The sequence below is a fragment of the Podospora pseudoanserina genome, chromosome 6, assembly GCF_035222485.1.
Source record: "Podospora pseudoanserina strain CBS 124.78 chromosome 6, whole genome shotgun sequence".
Lineage (NCBI taxonomy): Eukaryota > Fungi > Ascomycota > Sordariomycetes > Sordariales > Podosporaceae > Podospora > Podospora pseudoanserina.
The window spans coordinates 110551-128979 of NC_085925.1; the positions used below are offsets into that span (position 1 = coordinate 110551).

Consider the following 18429-nt stretch of genomic DNA (forward strand, 5'->3'; position numbering starts at 1 on the left):
ATTGGAGCTATGGCAACCCAGATGCCCCTCAGCTTGGGGAACGAGCCTTAGGGCCATGAAGCCCACTGCGACTTCTTCGACACGCCTGGATACCCCCAAGGCCGTGCCGCGGCCAGTGCTGTTCTTCTAGAGTGCGTGAATCACATCAAGGAGCGGCTCAATCAAGGCATTGCGGCTGCAGGTCTTATACGGGATGACATGGGCTACATCAGACCGGATGCAGCCAAGATCCTCCTTGTGGGTTGCGTCTGCTTTCGCGGCTTCTTTGCAAACGGTGAGCGTATCAGAATCCAGGATGTGAATGAACATCATGACCCTGGAGCACTTGGTGTGGCCTTCAACTATCAGTGAGGGCGAAGGTATTCGGGTCACTCCAGCATATGAGGATAACAAGCCAGACGGTGGCGGTAGCGCGACTTTAAAGGCAACTCAGAGTACTCTCTCTACACAACCCCCTTTTGTACGTGCCCTGACAAGGTGTTTGCCAAACAAGACGAGGCCTTCCCTCACGTATGTCTCAGGAGAGTTCGTATGGAGTGGGTTCGACGATTGTGGCGAGTATCGGTTCCAGGGTTCAACACGATGACGTGATCTAGCAGCCAGGAAAACTCCGGGTTTGGACACGGAAAGACGAGAAGGAATCGGCTGACAATACGGTGGTGAGAGTTGGCGAGAAATATGGGTTGAGCTTGGAGGTTGACAGAGCTACGATAATGGAATACGGCGCGGATCTGGCTTTGATAACTGCAAACGTGGTCGATGCCCGCAGTTGGGTACTTCCAACAGGTGAGAGCAGCATGCATTGTGTTCGCCTGGAAAGAACAGGGGCAGAGGTCGTTGCCATGGGGAACCTTATAGCTTTGTCCCCTTTCCCTCCAAAGCGCGCAAAGCATTAGATCGGCACTCGCAATCATTAAGGCCACAGAAACACCAAGACGAGGAACAGTGACTGTGAAGGATGATAGTCCGGGACTGCACGGCGCAAAGGTGGAGGTGACAGTGATGTAAATATGAACTGGGTGGTTATCTAGACCAAGTGCGACGAACCCAACTAATCCCCCAATGGGTACGGATGAAGCACTTGGCCGTAATACAGCTCCGCATCCTTGCTAGCCAAAAACACAAAGCTGGGTGCAACCTCACTGGGCTGACCGGGTCGTCCCAAGGCATACTTCTCTCCAAAACCCTCCATGTCCTCAGCTGGTCGTGAAGCTGGCTGCAAGGGGGTGTGAACGGGTCCCGGGGCGATGCAGTTGACCCTGATGCCCTTGGGTATGAGCTGTTTGGCGAGTGACCGAGTAAAAGACACGATAGCCCCCTTTGTTGCCGCGTAATCGACCATGGCACCTGTTCCACGGAAGGCAACGGTCGATGTGGTGTTGATGATTCTGTGTGTCGACATTAGTGCCACACTCTTGAACTATTCCAGATAGACACGAAAATGACTTACGAGCCGCCCTTCTCCATATGCTTCACAGCATACTTTGTGATGGCAAACATTTGCAGAATGTTGCTCCGGAATGTGCTCTCCACATTCTCGAGGTCAATGTCGGTGATATCCTGGCACATGATTTGCTTCGAGGCATTGTTGACGAGCACGTGGATCTTGCCGAATTTGTCAACATGGACCTGAACAGCCTTGCGGCACGTCTCAGCGTCCATCAGATCCCCCGGAAATAGCAAGCACTGCTGTCCCTCGGCTTCCACGAGCTTTTTCGTCTTTTCAGCGTCCTCCTGCTCTTCGGGGAGATAGACTATCGTGACATCTGAGCCTTCGCGGGCAAACAGCACCGCTACTGAACGTCCGATTCCAGAGCTGTTTGTGGTCTGTGTTAGTTTCCATCCAGCGAGCATACTTGGAAATAAACCATCAGAACAACTGAACCTACTCTCCCCCCGTAATGAAAGCCTTGTTCCCTTTGAGCTTTCCCGAGCCCTTGTATTCGTGCAGTTGGTCCTTGCCCTCAAGTTTGGTGGATTCGCTTTCTGGCTTCATGTTCTTGTCGAGGCCTGGAAGGTTCTGGGCCTGTGCCTCCTTCACGGGCTGAAATTCACCGCCTTTGGCCGACATGTTTGCCAGAGATTGATGTGTTAGCAGAGATGTAAATATTACCTTTGGATGAACTGTTGGAGAGTTGGAGATTATGGAAATTGGCATGAAAAGGGAATGATGCTTGTCGCTTTTACAGATGATGAGAAGTGGGGAGCAGATTCGCGTAGCTGTGACGTCAATTAGGAGTAACAACGTCATCGACACCGCCTCGCACATCAAAGACCGGTGCAAGTCAGCAACAAAACATCACTAAACATTAAGTCGAGAACTGCGTGATACCACAAACCACAGCCTTCAAATGAGAAACAATATCAGCGTCCACACCAGTAGTCGTTCTTAGGTATTTTGCCCGTTTTAGGTCCCCAGTACCATGAGCAGAGCTACACTTCTCGCCTCATCCTCATCTTCTAGCACCACTCCTTGGTGAGAATGACATTCCACTTATTCTTGTAGAAAATTTGCCAAGCAACCAGCCTGTTGATATCAGCACCGACGGTGCATTCGCCGTAAATATACTCTGCGCCATCTGCAATGGAACCCCACGACTCGAGCTCCTTCTCCTTGTCATTCTGCAAATAAGTTAAATCAAGTGGTAACGTACAAGTTGAGCAGCTTGAGAACTTACATCGTTGCACCAGTAAATTGCTGCATTATATCCACATGAGACACGACCGCAGTTGTTGGGTCCTGGGCCGTTCTTGGGGGCAGCGGTAGTCACCTTTCTCAGGCACGCGATCCCGTCCTTCACCGCTAGCCAATCAGTCTTCACCCACGGCCACCGCAAAGATAGTAGTCCCGATCGTAAAGAGCGGCTGCGGAGACGGTTCCATCGGACACGGTGCTATAGGACGGCTGCTGGGCCTGGAAAGTGGCATTCCAACCGGGGAACTGGGCCTCCATCTGGGCCACAGCTTCTTGAATCGTGCCAAAGACCGAGACGGCGGCGCTGTTGGGGTTGTTGAGGTCGGTAAGGAGGTCCCACTGGACGTCGACAACAGTGTACGTGTCAGGAAGGCTGGCGCTGGCGATCTGTTATGGGACCCCAGATCTCCAGATTAGCATGAGACCGATAGTACGCAGGGGATCTGAAAGCCTACTCCGATGAATACCAGCAAGCTGCAGAGAGCCAAGGCGACGCTTGGCAACATCGTGGTGTCGGGTGTCGTGGCTACGATGGTTCTTGATAGTGAGGTCAGGTTTCTGGTTGCTGTGTGATGAGGAGGCAATCCAACTTTGATGGCGGCCAGGGAAGGGCTACTTATAGCCGGCATCGACGGGCTCCCCGAGGCCCTCAACAAAACAGCTCTTGCGGACGAAAGGAGCCGTCCCCACAGCCTAGTCCAGTGTCGTCAAGATCTACGAGCGCAAGCATGCTCTTTCACTTCAGATGGTGTGAGATAACAGCCTGCTTACGACTGTTGAATGTTGCTCCCCTCACGAGGCCTCTTTCCTCGGGCCCCCATCATCCAGACTCTAGACATGTCCTGTCTTTGTTTTCTCTCACTGCTCATCTCTCTTGCAAGAGCTACCCACCCCCAATCCCCAACAGTCCTCTGTGGTAGCGTCGACCAGCAATTACAAATTCACAACAGGAGCCACCGGTATCAGCCTCGACATTGGGATATCCAATACGCGGCTTCATGGTATTTCTGGGCACACTGATCAAGCAGAAGTGGTGTAGGTATTCATAATCTTGTCAATTAAAACATCTTTTCTCATATCCTATCTTCATATCGTTTGACTCATAATCCATGCTGATAACGAAGATTTTGGCCAGCGTGACCGATGATGATTCACCAGTCTGGTGTCAAAAATAATGTCGACTGCACCCATTAAAAGTGAAACCAGCACCCCTCTCACTCCTTATCTCTCTCTCTCTCTCTTCCATTACTTCTCAGTGGTTTCTTTGAGTGCAGCACCAGCGACAACCCCCTCCACTTCCACATTCGTGGGCCCATTATTCTTGCTAAGCACATACTCCTCCCTATCGATATGCCTGAACAAAAAGTAAAACACCACGCTCAAAATTCCACCTGTAATGGCTGGACCGCCAAAGTCCCACACCAGATGAGGATCTTGAATGACGCTGCTGCATGCCAAACCGATGGCGTACGCAACCGCGGAGGTGAAGAGGTTGAGGGCAGAGACAAGCCCGCGCATATTGGGAGGCGCACGGGAGTACGCGAGGCCGTAGGCGGGGACGTTGACGAACAGCTCTGAGATGCCTCCAATGGCAAAAGGAATGGCCATCCACCAGATGCTGATGGGGGCCACGCCAGTCCCGATGGTGCAGTCGCTGCTCCCATATTCCCCGCATGGTGACTGCTTGTAGGCGTAGTGGGTGATGATGGTGTATCCAGCTCCACCAACACTCGACATCAAGAGGCCAGTTGTGATGCGGGCGATGGGGCCGTAGTGAATGCCCATCTTACGCAGAAGCGGATACAATCCGTAGTTGAGAATGGGCGCGAAGCAAATGATGCTCAAGGCGTTGAAGTTGGAAATAACATCGTTGGGGACGCCGTTTGTCTCCAGCATAGTTGACAAGAAGCTGGCCGCCGCGCCAATGCCATTGTCATTGATGTACTGGATGGGGAAGAAGCAAAAGATGCCTGTGGCCTGAAAGGTACGGCGCACGTCTTCGACGAAGTCATCGTTCCAGCGGGTTGGGTAGCTCTCGGCGAGGCCTGCAGCTGCAATGTTGGATGGTTTGGCGAGGTCCCAGAACCCATGCCGACCGAATTTGGCAAAGCCACCACGGCGGAAGCAGATGCTGAGGATCCTGAACACATTGGGAAGGTCGCTTCCACCAGGGGGGTGGAGGATCAAACGCTTGTAAAGGAACCAGAGAAGGAATGGCAGGGGAAGGTAGAGGATGAGCGGGATCAGAAAGGCAAGCCACCACTGGTTTGAAATTGTGAGCTTAGATGTGAGACATTTGGAACAGTGACGAGACACTTACACCAACATATTTTTCTGAATACGACGTGGCAACGCCCATAAACCCGCCAATGTTGATCATCAAGTAAAACCAGAGCACTGTTCAGTCATGGGTCAGGTGGGATCAGTAGGCCGGCCAGAGCAGGGGCAGAAACTCACTAACGCGCTCCGTCGTCGACTCGGGATCCTGGATCACCCTCTCCCCACTACTCAGCGTGATAACGGTGGGCACGGTAGTTGTTACTTGATCGAGAAGGAGTGGGGAAACATTGGGCTTGAACATGGCTATCCCGTGCTGTTAGCATGTGGCCCAACAGGGACCATTCCGCAACAACTCACCTGCACCCACGGCAAGTATATAGACAGACAAAAAATAAGGAGCCTTGGATGTCCCCGCCAACAGTAAGTCTTTGCTGCCGGCAGCCACCATGAGGGCATGGGCAACACCAAACACAGCCACGCCCCAGCAGATCAGCTTGAAGCGGCCAAACTTGGCATCGGCCATCCAACCAAACACCACTGGCAGGGCGTAGGCCAACATGCTGAAGCTCTGCGTCACAGCGTTGGCGGCGACGGTGCCCATTCCCAGAGCACCAGCCGTCTGCTGGTCATTCTTGTCGCGGGGAGGGGCGCCCCAACCATTGCCTCCTCGTGGCATAGGTCTGTTGACATAGTTGCTGATGAGGGGTTGGACGCCGTAGTAAGAGGCTCTTTCGCAGAACTCGACAACACAGATCAGATAGGCGATGACTGGGATGTTACCGGGGACACGGCGGAGGGTGGCGAGGTCTTCCTCAGTGGGCCTGCCGAGGTAGTTGTCTTCGGTGATGGTGCGGGGGTCGACCGAAGGCAGCGAAGCCGACTCAACGTCGCTCGTCTCACCCGTCATGGCGACAGCCTTTTCAGGCTTCTCGTTTGTTGCTGGGGAGTATGGCTGGTTAGTGGGTCGCATCAGAGAAGGGTCGTCGATGACATCTGTTACACATACCCATACTTTCAGTCGCCTGTCTCTGCCAGCTACCGAAGAGAAGGAGTGCAAAGAGAAAAGAGAGCAGAGCAGAGGCAAGCTTGGGAAGGGGGGAGAGGGGGGGTCCTGTGAGCTTGACAGATGGGAACAGAACCGTCGCTCAAGGCTAATGGCGGGTAGAGCGTGCTTAGGGCGACCCGACTCAGGGAAGCAGCAAAGATTAAGGCCTGCGAGAGTGCCTTGGTTCCCGACGGGACGGGCGTTCGACTAAAGTTCGGACGAAACGTGACTGACTGTCAGTAACGGGGGCAGTCGGTGGGCAGAGAAAACAGCAGCTGGCCCCGGATTTATGCTCGTCTGAATTTGTGCGAAGGCTGGGGCATGCAAGGGCAAGAGCGGCGAAAAGCAATGCTTCCTTGCTCATCCATGGCTTCCTTATCTCTGTGCAAGGAATGTTGTTCCTACCTGCCTGCCATGATGGGAACTCTGACCGAGCAAGCAGGTGGAGTCCATTTTTCTTCTCCCCCATCGGTCCTTCCCCAGATCTGTGCGAGTGGAATGAGCCCGCAGTCACACAGGAGGGAAACATGCATAAGGCACATACATGTAAGGTACGGCCAGGACCTGGGGAACAGCACTTCAGCCGCGCGTGGAGATGTGGTCGGAACTTTGATCATGTTGTACTTCTGTATACCTTACCGTCAACGGCAGCACCCCCCTGTGCTTCTAGTGTTTCCCTCGGCCGATCTGAATGGGAGTGGATGAAGAACATACCTACTCCACTTTCAACCTTTCAACTGCTGCGAAGGGTTTGGAGAACGATCCTTGTCACTCCGAGCCTTCCGAGATTCTCCATCTCATGCTGGACTGGTCCAGATTCTGCTATTTTCCATGCGGCAACTTTTCTGTCTTTCTCGTCGCAAGTCAGCAGCTCGAAGTCTCGCAAAGCTCATGAGATGTCGTTGTAGGTGGCCGCCAAGCGCAATGTTCGTCTGGCTGCCAAGCCCAAAGCTTGTTTGACTGCCAAGTCAGCGAGCTCTTGGGCAGTTGAAGCCAAGTTCTCAAGCGGCTTGGCGATGTTTCCAGCAATTCGGTCACCATCTCAGGGTAGGTAGACAAGCAAGTATATAAATTCAACTCAATCCGATCCCTCGTAGATATTTAACAATGGAATCGGCTTCTTCTTGTAGCCCTCCCAAGTAGGAAGAGACCGTTTATACTGGTTCCCGGCCGTGGTCTTTTGCAAATCCTCAATGGCCGATCCAAACTTGACCAACTCTGATTCAGCCCATGCCGTCTGCAGAATGGCCAGTCCGAACGGCATTCCCGTGGCCGAATGAATCCCGGCAGGCAGAGTGATGATGGGATATCCAGCTTGAGCAGAAATCTGATAGCTCTGGCCAACAGCGGGTGGGACCAACAAACCATTGAGCTTCTTGCCTTTGTAGTTCAGAGCATCGTCTATGCCTTTGCGAGTCTTTGTCTGTGTGAATTCGAGAGCCTGCCAGTATGTCTCATCTTGGATGCCCTTGGTCGCCAATGAAGCCAGGAAACCATCTTGGCCAGAGTAGAAGGCGGGATTTCCCAATGGCCACGGGTTTCCTCCTTCAGTGCCATCGTTGTCGTAATTGTATTGTCTGAGCATCCATGTCAGCCCTTGTGAACCATGGTCACCGCTGGCAATAAAAGGAAATTACTCACACAATATCCTCGAGCGACCTGATGTCAGTGTTATCCAATTCGGAGAGGTATGTATTGATGTTGTTATAAAAGTCAACAGCAACAACAGTGTACTCGCTTTCGTTCGGATAGCCTCTTCTCGTGCCCCAGTCCCAGTCCCACCAATCCGGACTGACAATGGTCTCGTAGTCTGTGATCTCGGTCCCGTTGATGATGGTGGCACCCGCCTCCGTAATCAAATCGAGCAGCGCAGTCAACTGCCTCAGCTGCTCTGGGTCAGCGTGCCGCCAGAAACACTGCCAGGGCAGTCCGAATGCCGCGCCCCTCAAAGCTCTCTTGTTGGTCAGAAACTGCGTGTAACCGCCCCTGGGACTTTGCTGCGCAAGTGTGTAGTTGTCTCGTTGGTCCTTCCCGTAGATGGCGTCAAGCGTGTAAACGGCGTCTCGCACGGAGCGCCCAAATGTGCCCACCGTGTCTTGATGCTCCGTCTCGGGAACAACTCCAGCTCTCGAAGTCAGTCCCACGGTGGGCTTGAAGCCGACAACCGAATTCCTCATGGCAGGATTGATGACAGAGCCATCGGTTTCCGTTCCCAGAGACACTGCCACCGCGTTAGCTGCCACCCCAATCGCGCTCCCACTGCTGCTTCCGCCGGGGTTGACGGTGAAGTTGTAAGGAGACCGGGCCTGTCCACCCCGTGCGCTGTAGCCTTCGCTGTAATTGTTCGATCTCATATCCGCCCACTCGCTGAGCGTCGCCTTGCCCAGCAGCACGCCTCCTGCTTCCCTCAGCTTCTTGACCACAAACGCGTCTCTCGGCACTCGGGAGCCCAGAAGCGCCCAGGATCCGGCCGTGGTCTCCATCTTATCCTTGGTTCCGATGTTCTCCTTGACGGTAAACGGAATGCCGTGCATCGGCCCACGGACTTTTCCCGCCCTCCTCTCCCGGTCAAGATTGGCTGCAATGTCCAGAGCATCCGGGTTGAATTCGAGTAACGAGCTAGATACGGCAGTCGTCAACTTCTCCATCACCCGGAAGAGGCAGGCAGTAATACTCACTTGATGTAGTCGTCAGTCTGCAGTACTCTTTGCGCATAACACTCGACGAGCTGCACGGCTGTCACGGTTCCGTTGCCCATCGCCTTTTGCATGTCATCAATGCTCGCTTCCTCGAGCCGGAAACTGCGGCCGCAGAGAGGCATCTTGAAGAAATCCGCTGCTGCTCCGGTTGGGGCCATCGTCGCAGTGGTCGTTGCTGCTGCTGCCAAGCCTGCGAGGCTTTTGAAGTAGGTGAGACTGCCACCACCCATCTCTACACTGTCGAAACAACCAAAAATGACGGTAATACTTCCGGAACACAAGGAAAAAAAAAGAAAAAGAGGAGGACCCGCATTTTATCAGAAGCCGCCACTCCGTCCATCATCTTGTTCTGTATCAACTCACACACTAATCACCAACAACACATCACCCCCGCAGCACAAGGGCCCATGGCGACATCTTGGCTCCATTGATTCACTGGTCTTCCCCTGTAATTGCCTGCCGCGGCTGGGTTCGTACTACCCAAACGATGCAGCTTCTCGATAGCTTCATCTCCACACCAACCGTTAGTTGATCATATTTCACACACCATCCGAAAGCAGATGTGGTTCTCAAGTGACCGGCTCCTTCGCCACGAGTTACAAAAATAGACATTCCGCTGCGTGATAATGCTACCCACGAATACCTAAACCTTATGGGACCATCCATATCAATCCGCTTCCCATACCCGACCCAAGTCAAAACATGAAGCTATGAAAAAAACCACAAAGTTTCAATGTGGTAGGGAATAAAAAGACACCGTGCCCGGGTGGATCAGGTCAAGCAGGCCAAGATATGCGCAACATGAGAAACCTCAAACAACGAAAAAACAACGGCAGAAGAGCAAAAGTATCAGTCAACGACCCTTGACCAGGCAACGCTGACACAAAACTGTTGAGAAGATCCTGCACCAAATTGGCCCTCTACGAGGCACCCGAGACCAGCATTCAGTAAGCAGAGTTATTGTAATGCCCTTGGATGTGGCTCGGCACAGGCCCGGCAACAGCGCCATGCTTCATCAGTTCCACAATTTGGGAGGCAATTTTGACCATAGACGCGAGCGTGTTCAGCTGGGGGCTTTGGGGACTGACGGCCATGAGCTCTGACTGCAGCGACTGGAACTTGCTCCGCATAAGCGACATGATTCGAGGTGTCACCTCGCGGGTTTGCTCATCCTACAACAACCTGGTTAGCCGTGGCTCTATGCTCAAGAGCAGACGCGATCAAAGACGAAGTACATACCATTGAGCCGAGCTTGGACTCGAAAGCGGCCAGCAAAAACTCGAGCAAGTCAATCTTTTGCGTGAGCTTGGGAGTGTTGCTGTGGAATTCGTTGACAAGGTTGGCGCCGATCGAAAGCAGCAGAAGAGGGGCTAGATTTCGCAGCATGCCCGGAGACTGCCGAGAAATAATGTGCTGGAAGACCACCTCGGCCTTGTCACCGCTGTGGAGCCACTTGAGCATGGCAGCATCGATATTATCGTTCTGCAGCAGATTGTGGATGGTCTCGAGAAGCTTGTTAAGCTCGGCGGCCTCACGCTCCTCGTCACGGCCCGAGGGGGAGTACAACTGTTGGCTGGGACTGTTGAACTGGTGCTGGAGCGCCTGCTGATGAGGCTGCTGTGGACGCTGTGTTACGGGTTGAGGTGCCTGCGGATGGGTGCGGGCATGTGACACAGGCAGCTGGTGTTGATGCTGCGTGTGCTGGAAATGCTGTGACCCGTAATCCGAAGCAGTTTGACTGAAGAAGTCCGAGCTATCACGGTGACCACGGCTGTTTAATTCCTGCTTGATGGGGGTGCTTTGTTGACTTGACTGATGGACCTGTTCTCTCAAAGTCCCGAAATCCTTGGATACCTGAGACTGAACTGCTGCTAGTGATGCAACGGCGGTGGAGAGCTCCTTGGTCTGGGCAATCAGGCGATCAAGCTTGGCATCTTCGTCGCGGCGGCGTTTCTCGAGCCTCTCGAAGGCCTCGTGAATGTGCCTGTGAACATCCTCGACGATGCGCTGATGAAGACTCTGCGCTGTGTTTTTGGCCAGCTGGGGTGCAAGCGTGTTGAAGGCTTTGGTGATTTGGATCTCAACTTGCTGATCGATCCGAGCATTGACGTTGTACGAGACCTTGTCGGAGATGGTGTTAATCAAGTCGGTCTGCTGCAGCGCCTGGTTGACCGAGATGGGCAGAGCTCTCTTCAACTCCTGTTGGACGGCGTTGACCTGGGAGCTGGTCTGGCTGCTCAACTGTTCGGCAACGGAACGGTCGACAGAGCCGCAAATGGAGGGTATGACGTTCTTGTCAATCTGTTCAATGATCAAAGCACGGAGCACAGACTCGGTATTATCGTTGAGAACATCAGACACCATCTGCAACAGATGAGACTGGCTGTTGGCAAACTCGGCGTCACGCCTCTTCTGAATCTCCTGCATCTGCTTGAGAATGTCGCTGAAGACGGTGTCGAAGCGGCTAGAAATGTTGGCGACGATGCGGGATTCCATCTTGTTGACGACGGATTCGAGGTGCTCGGAGGAAATGGCGGCTGCCGTTGAGGATGGCTCGGCAGGAGGGATCGAAGGGGGCAGGGAGGATTGGTCGCCGTTGTTGCCACGGGAAGCTTTTCCCAGTTTTTGCAAGGTAGCTCTGTTGAGCTCGGCAGCGCCGTTGGGAGCAGGGTAGTCGCGATCCGTCGCACCTGTAGCAGACGCAGCAGCAGCAGCAGCAGCCTGCGCTTGAGCCTGCTGAGCTGCCTTCTTCTTTCTTCCCTTCTTTTCGTTCCTTTCAGGCTGCGGCGCTGGCGTGTCGTTCTCCTCCTTTCGCTCAAACTTGGGCGGCGTCGACACGCCGGCCCCCTTCTTCTCCTCACCCTGAGAAGACGGCATCTTCTGCAGTGCTTCCTTGGCATTACGCGAGACGATGCGAATCTGGGAAGCGGTGGCGGCGTCGTTCAAGATGTTGCTGCTTTGAGCAGAGGCTTCCGCGGGCTGGAGAGGAGGAGGCGCAACAAGCTTGGAGATGGTGACCAGGCCTGTCTCGACGGCATCGGCCAAGAGAATAACCTTATTGTCCTTGGTCCAGCCGAGTTCGGCCTGCTTGACAAACAAGCAGGTCACGCCCTTGGAATGCATGGCATAGAGCTCAAACAGTGTGGGCTCATCGCCGTCGGCAGTAGCAGCAGGGTTCTCCAGCATGGTCAGGCTGCGAAGCACGCCCTTGTTGGCAAAAGAATACTCCCGGATACCACTAATGACGGCAGTAGACTCTGGCTGAGGAATCGACGAGTCTTGGGCCACGAGGCGCTGAATGTAGTCTACTTGCGACAGGTTTTTGAGCGTGTACTTAGGCGCCGAAAGATGAAGAAAGTAGATGGAGTTTCGTGTTGGGTGGCCGACCACAATCATGCTGGACGGGGCGTGGTACATGACGCTACAGACGGCGTCTGACTCCTTGTTGTGCGGGAAGTTGAACTCCTGCACCGGCTTGCCGAGAGCGAGGTCCCACAGCTGGAGGGTGTGGTTCTGCTTCATGCCCACAACCATGTAGCGCAGGGCAACACGCTTCTGGTACGGTCGGTACTTATCCAACAGCAACACAGAGGTAGGCCAGGCCTTTTCACCCTCTGGAGTGGTCGTCAGGGTGAGGAGCGGCTCCTTGATCTCGAGCGTGGTTTGTGCCGGAATGGGATTCGAACGCTCTGAGCCTTCCTTAACAGCCGTGAGGTCCCGGACGTCCCAGAACTTGACCCGCCCGCTCTTATCCAGCGAGACAACTACAGTGTCATCCTGGCTGAACGTAAAGTCCTTTCCAGCCTTGCCTGTGTTGATCTTGAGCGAGCACTGCTTCAGAAGCTTTTCAGTGTCGACCACGCGGTCGTGGGCATTCTTGAACAAGTTGTTTTCGAAGATGAACGAGGGCCAGATGATGTTGATGGATTTTCCACGGCCGACGGCAAAAAAGTCCGGATGCATGGACGAGGTGCGGGCGCGGGTCTTGAGGACGCCACCAGGTATATCGCCGCCCTCTTGCGACGAGATGGGGGGCAAAGCAAAGCCGTACTGTTCAGGATGAGCATCTTCCAAATGATCACGCTCTCCATTCTTGAGCTGGACCCAGTAAACGGTCCCACTGACGCCTGTACCAATGATGGCTTCCTTGGGATGCTCAGTCGAGGGCGAGGTGGAGATGGCAACGTTGAAGATGCGATCCTTTGTGTCGGTGAAGAGTTTGGCGTCTTTGCCGTCTTCTTGCCGGATCACGCGAAGGCCGCCAGCTTTGGACATGCCGTAGGCCATGTAGGTCTCGGAGGCGGACACGAGGTTGCGATCAATCTGATCAAAGTCCTTCTTAAGCCGCGCAATGTCAAGGATGGCTTCCTCACGGAACACTGGCCGGGGCTCATCAGTCTCTTGAAGATTGATGGTGATCCAGGGTTTCATGGGAAAGTTGTACACCTTGACCGGAGCTGCGGTCTCTTCAATCACAACAATCTCGTCCGCCTCGGCGCTCTCCCAGCTGTCGGCTACAGGCTGTTGGGCAGCATGAGAACCATCCTCAACGTTGTCAGACAGGTCCTTAGCGAGCTCGCTCGTGAGGGTCGACTCGATAGCTCCTCGACCATCATCATGGGCAAACTCTTGGTTCTGAGACCGGGGTCCGCTCTGGGTAGAGTGAGCAAACTCCTCCTCGGTGGTATCATTCAGCAAATGGTCAAAGTCCTGGGCGGTTCCAGCCTGGGCTTGTTCTTGCTGAGCACGAGCGACAGCCTCCCGAGCTTCCCGGTCAACTTGCTCGGCCAGACCGTTGACGGCATCCGACACACTTTCCTTGACCTCCGATGGCCGAGCGGCAGAGGCGCTGTTGGCAACAGACGCGACGTCTACATGGTCTGACTTCTCAGCGGCGCTGGTATGGGAGAGAGGCGACGGAGCATATTCCAGCTGACGCCTGGCGCTCTCGGGGCTGTTGGCCAAGCCGCGGTCGTTGAAGGGTCTTTGCTGATGACGAGGGAGCCCTTGGTCAGGTTTCTTCAGAATTTGAATAGTCCCGGGGATGGGTCCGGCAGCTGAAGCAGGAGCGGGGGCCGAACTAGTAGGCACTGGATGACTAGTCCCGGCGGTGCTCGAAGCTCCCGGAGTGGTGGAAGACTTGGGGGTGCGATGTACCGGAGAGGAGCTGGAAAGGTCATCGAAAGGGTTGGAATAATTCCCAGCGGTACCGGATTGATGACCTGTCTGATGCGACGGATGCGACTGGTGTGACTGGTGGGAATGAAGCGAGTGTGGAGACTCGACGTTTTTATGATCGAACTCGAACTCGGAACGCGATGCCAGTGTGCCAACGAGTGTCGGCTCGGCAGACCGACCCCCATGGGAGCTCTCATCCTCGGCGGGGGGAGGGGTCAAAAGGCTTGGTTCTTGAGTGTCGGCATCATGTTGGCTGGGCTTGGGCCGATTCAGCAGATTGAGAAGATACTGCTGCGTGCCCGCAGCGGGCGGGGCCGACTGATTCCACGACGAAGATGTCGAAGCGGCTTCGGGCTTGGTGGACTCGGCGTCGAGACGACCCTTCATCAGGGCCGCAAGGAGGCCAGTAGGGTCGGCAGCAGCTGGGGCCGGGGCATGGATAACCTGAGGCGCTACATGCGCAGGAGCATAGTTGATGGGTGGCTCCCGAGCCGCAGCCGGTTGCTGCATGCTTTGCGGACCACCTTGACCACCGCTGCTGTTGAACTTCAGGAGGTTCAACAAATGTGCTGTCCGCTCGTCCCCGCCCCCGCCAGCACCACCACCGCCAATATGACGGCCTGCTCCGATGGGATTCATAAGGCCGGGGGGGAACTGAGAGCCGCCAAAGCCGACGGGTGGTGTGGGAGCTTCGGGCAGGAAGGCAGGCGAATCAATGGGAGCATGGCCTCCCGGCAGGTTGGGGGAGTCGGTATTGGAATGATGGCCGTAAAACGACTGATTAGCTGCGCCCTGACTGTAGGTACCAAACTGGGAGAATTGTTCGGGTCCAGGGCCGGGTGATGGGCCGGGACTAGGAGAGGACTGCCGTCGGAGCTGGGCGAGAAGCGACTCGAAGTTGTTTGATGCATCGGTATCGGGCGCACCGTTGCCGCCGCCAGGCAACCCGTAATTGGACATGGCGAGAAGGCGCGGCGGTGGGGGGCCTTGGTTATCGAAGCCGGGCTCAAGTTACGTCAGGATGCGGAAGAGTGGTGTCGCTCAGATAGCTGGACTACAGATAGTAGTCGTCAACAACTGCTGTTGCTGCGATGACGGCCCCCTGACGACGGCAGATGGTGAACGAACAGAACACAAACGCCAAAGCGAAATCGAAGGACGGACGAAAGCGTCCAAGCGCCCGAGCGAGGTCCGACAGGTCGCGACGGGGCAGCGGTCGCGGAGGGACAAAGGGGATGAGGAGGGGGAGGGGTGGTAGGGTAAAAAGAGGAGACAAGCAGCAGCAGGTGCAGTGCTGCAGAATTGGTGCGAAGGAGATATTCTTGACGGGATTGGGGAGACGTCGTAGGTTGCCCAAAATGTATCGAAAAATATTGCTGGGTCGCAGAGGCTGGGGAGCAGGTGCGTGGCCCGTGCTGTAGCTACACGTGTCGCACGCGGGGCACCTGGACCGTGTAGGAGGTGGTGTCACCGAGCCTGTCCAATGAGCAGCCCCGACTGTGCTGCAAGAGAAAAAAGCAGGGCGTCCTATGGCCTAATCACCACTGGTGTTTGATATCCAACTTGAAGTTTGAAATACCCAATATCTGTCATCACAGCAGTGCCCTCAAATGTAGTGTGAGTTCCGGGTAGTCGTCCAACTATGGTAGGCTTTTTCTGACATTGGATGCAGTCTTTGCAACAGTACCTTGGGAGTGCCAAGCCGCGCCTCTTGAATCGTGATGGCGGTGATTACTTAAGCAGCCTTGCCAAGCCCGGCATCTCCAAAAATGCGGGAGGCAAAGACGCTGATTGCCTCGACGTTGCGTCGCCCGGGACCGAAAGCTCCATCATGTCATTGTTCGCCGCAAATCCTCCTCGCGATAAGTAACGCGGTAGTTCAACTCGGTGACTTGGGATTAACAGTGTCGGCCGAATTCCTCAACGACAACATTTTCCATCATCGTATTTTTCATCGCCAAACTTTGTCGCAACGACGGGAACCTCTGCCTGCTTCTCCCCAGACCCGACGCCAGCAGCAACAGGTGCCCATCGCTTCGGTAATCGATCACCATGTTTTGTCTGCGCAGGTAAGCGATGACTCTTTTCTGCAACCGTGCCTCCAATTCCTGGAGAGCGACAGAACCGCGCGCTGACAATGCCTCGATCAACAGTTGGCTGCCCCTCCTTTTTATACCAACCAGCGCATCGCCCGTCTTCATCTTTCTCTTCTTCCTCTGCACCTACTTTCTCAACCGCCCATGCGTCTATTGCTCGATTCTGCTCTTCATACTCTTCCTGACATCGTGCAACTGGTCTGACCATTGCTTCTTTGACTTTGCGAGCAACTGGTTCCAGCCAAGGCTGGCTGCAAGCTACATTTACCTGCCCACCATCACGGGCTGGAACGCGACGACAGATGCTACCGCGAGCCCAAGCTCGACGACACATGTCGTTACCGACGTGATGAATACGACTGCCGGTGCTCTTGCCACGGCGGCAGCGGACAAGATCGCTCAGACGAAGGTGGAATGGACGGGATTGGGGCTTGAGTGGCTAAGGAGTTTGCTAGGGAGGAGAGAATGGGAGATTGATTGTTTGGATCTCCATATACGACTGTGAGGCCTTCCGAGAGGCCTGTAGTGTTGTGATCTAGAGGGAATCTGTACATTGGTTGGGTTTTGTATTAAGCTGCGGTATTGGCGCGTATACCTCTGTACCATGATGCATGGCATGGCGTTGTGTGGGACAAACATAGAGTTTAATGGCATTTTGTGTTCTTGGTGCGGCTCTGCACCGACAAACATAACAGACGACCCCCTCCCAACGGCATTTATCGTCACATTATTCTGTACAGCTACACATGCAATTCGGTTCAGGTGCCGGCAGACAGATCGGAGACTTGTATGGAAGATCAGATGTCGGATCTAACATTCCGAACCGATGTGGCTTTTCTCCAGGGACCCGGGGAGCCGGGCTCAACCTCCCAACGTGGGAACTGCTGGTGCAACCGGAAATCTTACACAGCAATACCGAAAGAAATGAACTTGACGGGCTTGGGTGTGTATGTATGTACTTACACGAGGCATTCCCGGGAGGTGTGGGACCCTGAAACCGATGAAGAAAGCCTGGTGCGCCTGGTGACAAAACGGCGGGGCTAACCGATGAGCTGGATTTCCTGGCACGCCTGGTGACGGCGGAGTGATGTGCCCGGGACGGACTGGCACAAGGCAGGAATGCAGGCGGCATCAGACGGTCTTCTCGGGTCTAGAACCCGGGCTTGCATGTCAGATCATGGACACAGCATGGCAGATATTGGCAGCCAAGCTGCCTTTGGTGGGCCTGTCCTGCTGCAGAAGCCGCAAAAAGGGTCCCGTCCAAGAGGAAACATGGCGCCATTTGTGCATTCACTGCTCTTCCGTCACCGTTCACCCTGTCATCAACCCCTCCGCCCTTGCGATAGTCGACTTTTGAAGATGTCTTTGTTGCTTGCCATATCCGTCGGCCGTCGTAAGACAGCAAATCAGGCGGTACAGACACCGCAAGACAGATACAGTTGATACTCATGGTACTGTACAACATACCGAAAAGGGGTGGAAGAAAAACAGAAGGCAAGAGAAAGAAAAAAGCCCCACCGCTCAAGATGAGATACTTAGCCAACTGGTGGGTTTTACCTATGACGTTGGGTCTGGTTGCGATTCATGTACGTAGCGTGCAACGTGGAAGTCCACATATCCGACTTCAGCTTCCCAGTTTCATCCCAAACCGTCACCAAAGCCCGAACCCTATGAACTGAATTTCATTTTGCAAGTTGGGAACTGAGTGCGCTCGCTGTGTGTATGTTCGCTAGGTCTCAGTCGCGTCTGCCTCACCCTCGATTGTTTTCAATCATCTCTCTTTTTTTTCTTTTTTTTTCTGCCTTGTCAGGTAAGGTATTCGGCATTGTTCTTGACCCGTCCCCGGGTCTCCTCACCAAACGGAACCCCCAAGTCCCGGGACAACGTTTGGACCCACCACCACCAGGCTATGACGACAGCGCTGAAAGTGACGCAAAGAAGGGCTCCACACCGTTCTTAGCCTGCACGCCGCCGCGCCAGGAACCCCCAGTGCCCACGCTCATGGCCAACAAGTTGAACAGCAACACAAACCGCCACAGTCGTCCACACGCATCAACATCCCCTCAACATCCATCCACAAGACACCACGCCAGCCCCCCCGTCGCGTTCTAGAAGCACCTTCTTGCCCACCACCCAACAACGACCTTCGTCCCGAAGACGCCTTCAGCCACCTCTGGTATCCCATCGTCATCGAACATAACCTGTGGGTAAGTTTAAAGTCTGAATGTTTGGGTTGCCCAGCGCAACTGTACAAAGTGTACACTACATGCTTCAGCTCCACGGTTCAGATCGCTGTTCAAGGCTTCCTCTACGTCAGGAACTGCCAGTTGCCAATTCGGGCCCGCTGATCAGTCCCCATCCCGTCGTTGAAAAAGCCACATCCCTGCCCATCCTGACATCAAGCGTGCATTCGTCTGCATTTCAGACACCGCAGCC

General features: G+C 54.5%; 8 protein-coding genes across 8 annotated transcripts; 2 read left to right on the forward strand and 6 right to left on the reverse strand.

Moving 5' to 3' along the window:
* Positions 1 to 1051: 1051 nt before the first annotated feature.
* On the reverse strand, positions 1052 to 2269 carry QC764_611380 (uncharacterized protein; the record flags this gene model as incomplete). Its single annotated transcript, XM_062949618.1, has 3 exons — positions 1052 to 1388; positions 1451 to 1816; positions 1890 to 2269. The coding sequence occupies 3 exons, from the start codon at positions 2267 to 2269 to the stop codon at positions 1052 to 1054; spliced, it is 1083 nt and encodes a 360-aa protein (XP_062797031.1).
* Positions 2270 to 2460: 191 nt separating this feature from the next.
* On the reverse strand, positions 2461 to 3469 carry QC764_611385 (uncharacterized protein; the record flags this gene model as incomplete). Its single annotated transcript, XM_062949619.1, has 4 exons — positions 3151 to 3469; positions 2827 to 3082; positions 2679 to 2803; positions 2461 to 2622 (listed from the first exon to the last, which is right to left on the reverse strand). The coding sequence occupies exons 1-4, from the start codon at positions 3322 to 3324 to the stop codon at positions 2461 to 2463; spliced, it is 717 nt and encodes a 238-aa protein (XP_062797032.1). The 5' UTR covers positions 3325 to 3469.
* A 207-nt stretch (positions 3470 to 3676) lies between these two features.
* On the reverse strand, positions 3677 to 5985 carry PTR2_5 (peptide transporter ptr2; the record flags this gene model as incomplete). Its single annotated transcript, XM_062949620.1, has 5 exons — positions 3677 to 4957; positions 5016 to 5092; positions 5153 to 5278; positions 5333 to 5914; positions 5982 to 5985. 5 exons carry the CDS (start codon positions 5983 to 5985, stop codon positions 3941 to 3943), a joined length of 1806 nt encoding a protein of 601 aa, XP_062797033.1. The 3' UTR covers positions 3677 to 3940.
* Positions 5986 to 6395: 410 nt separating this feature from the next.
* On the reverse strand, positions 6396 to 6637 carry QC764_0087990 (uncharacterized protein; the record flags this gene model as incomplete). Its single annotated transcript, XM_062940894.1, has 2 exons — positions 6396 to 6505; positions 6565 to 6637. 2 exons carry the CDS (start codon positions 6635 to 6637, stop codon positions 6396 to 6398), a joined length of 183 nt encoding a protein of 60 aa, XP_062797034.1.
* A 461-nt stretch (positions 6638 to 7098) lies between these two features.
* On the reverse strand, positions 7099 to 8949 carry QC764_611400 (uncharacterized protein; the record flags this gene model as incomplete). Its single annotated transcript, XM_062949621.1, has 3 exons — positions 7099 to 7597; positions 7662 to 8639; positions 8699 to 8949. 3 exons carry the CDS (start codon positions 8947 to 8949, stop codon positions 7099 to 7101), a joined length of 1728 nt encoding a protein of 575 aa, XP_062797035.1.
* Positions 8950 to 9663: 714 nt separating this feature from the next.
* Positions 9664 to 17937, reverse strand: QC764_611410 (uncharacterized protein; the record flags this gene model as incomplete). Its single annotated transcript, XM_062949622.1, has 2 exons — positions 9959 to 17937; positions 9664 to 9891 (listed from the first exon to the last, which is right to left on the reverse strand). Exons 1-2 carry the CDS (start codon positions 14855 to 14857, stop codon positions 9664 to 9666), a joined length of 5127 nt encoding a protein of 1708 aa, XP_062797036.1. The 5' UTR covers positions 14858 to 17937.
* On the forward strand, positions 15539 to 16637 carry QC764_611420 (uncharacterized protein). The gene is made up of 2 exons (XM_062949623.1): positions 15539 to 15966; positions 16051 to 16637. Exons 1-2 carry the CDS (start codon positions 15950 to 15952, stop codon positions 16496 to 16498), a joined length of 465 nt encoding a protein of 154 aa, XP_062797037.1. The 5' UTR covers positions 15539 to 15949; the 3' UTR covers positions 16499 to 16637.
* QC764_0088030 (uncharacterized protein) lies at positions 17718 to 18105 on the forward strand (the record flags this gene model as incomplete). Its single annotated transcript, XM_062940895.1, has 2 exons — positions 17718 to 17803; positions 17932 to 18105. Exon 2 carries the CDS (start codon positions 17995 to 17997, stop codon positions 18103 to 18105), a length of 111 nt encoding a protein of 36 aa, XP_062797038.1. The 5' UTR covers positions 17718 to 17803; positions 17932 to 17994.
* Between the last annotated feature and the right edge of the window lie 324 nt (positions 18106 to 18429).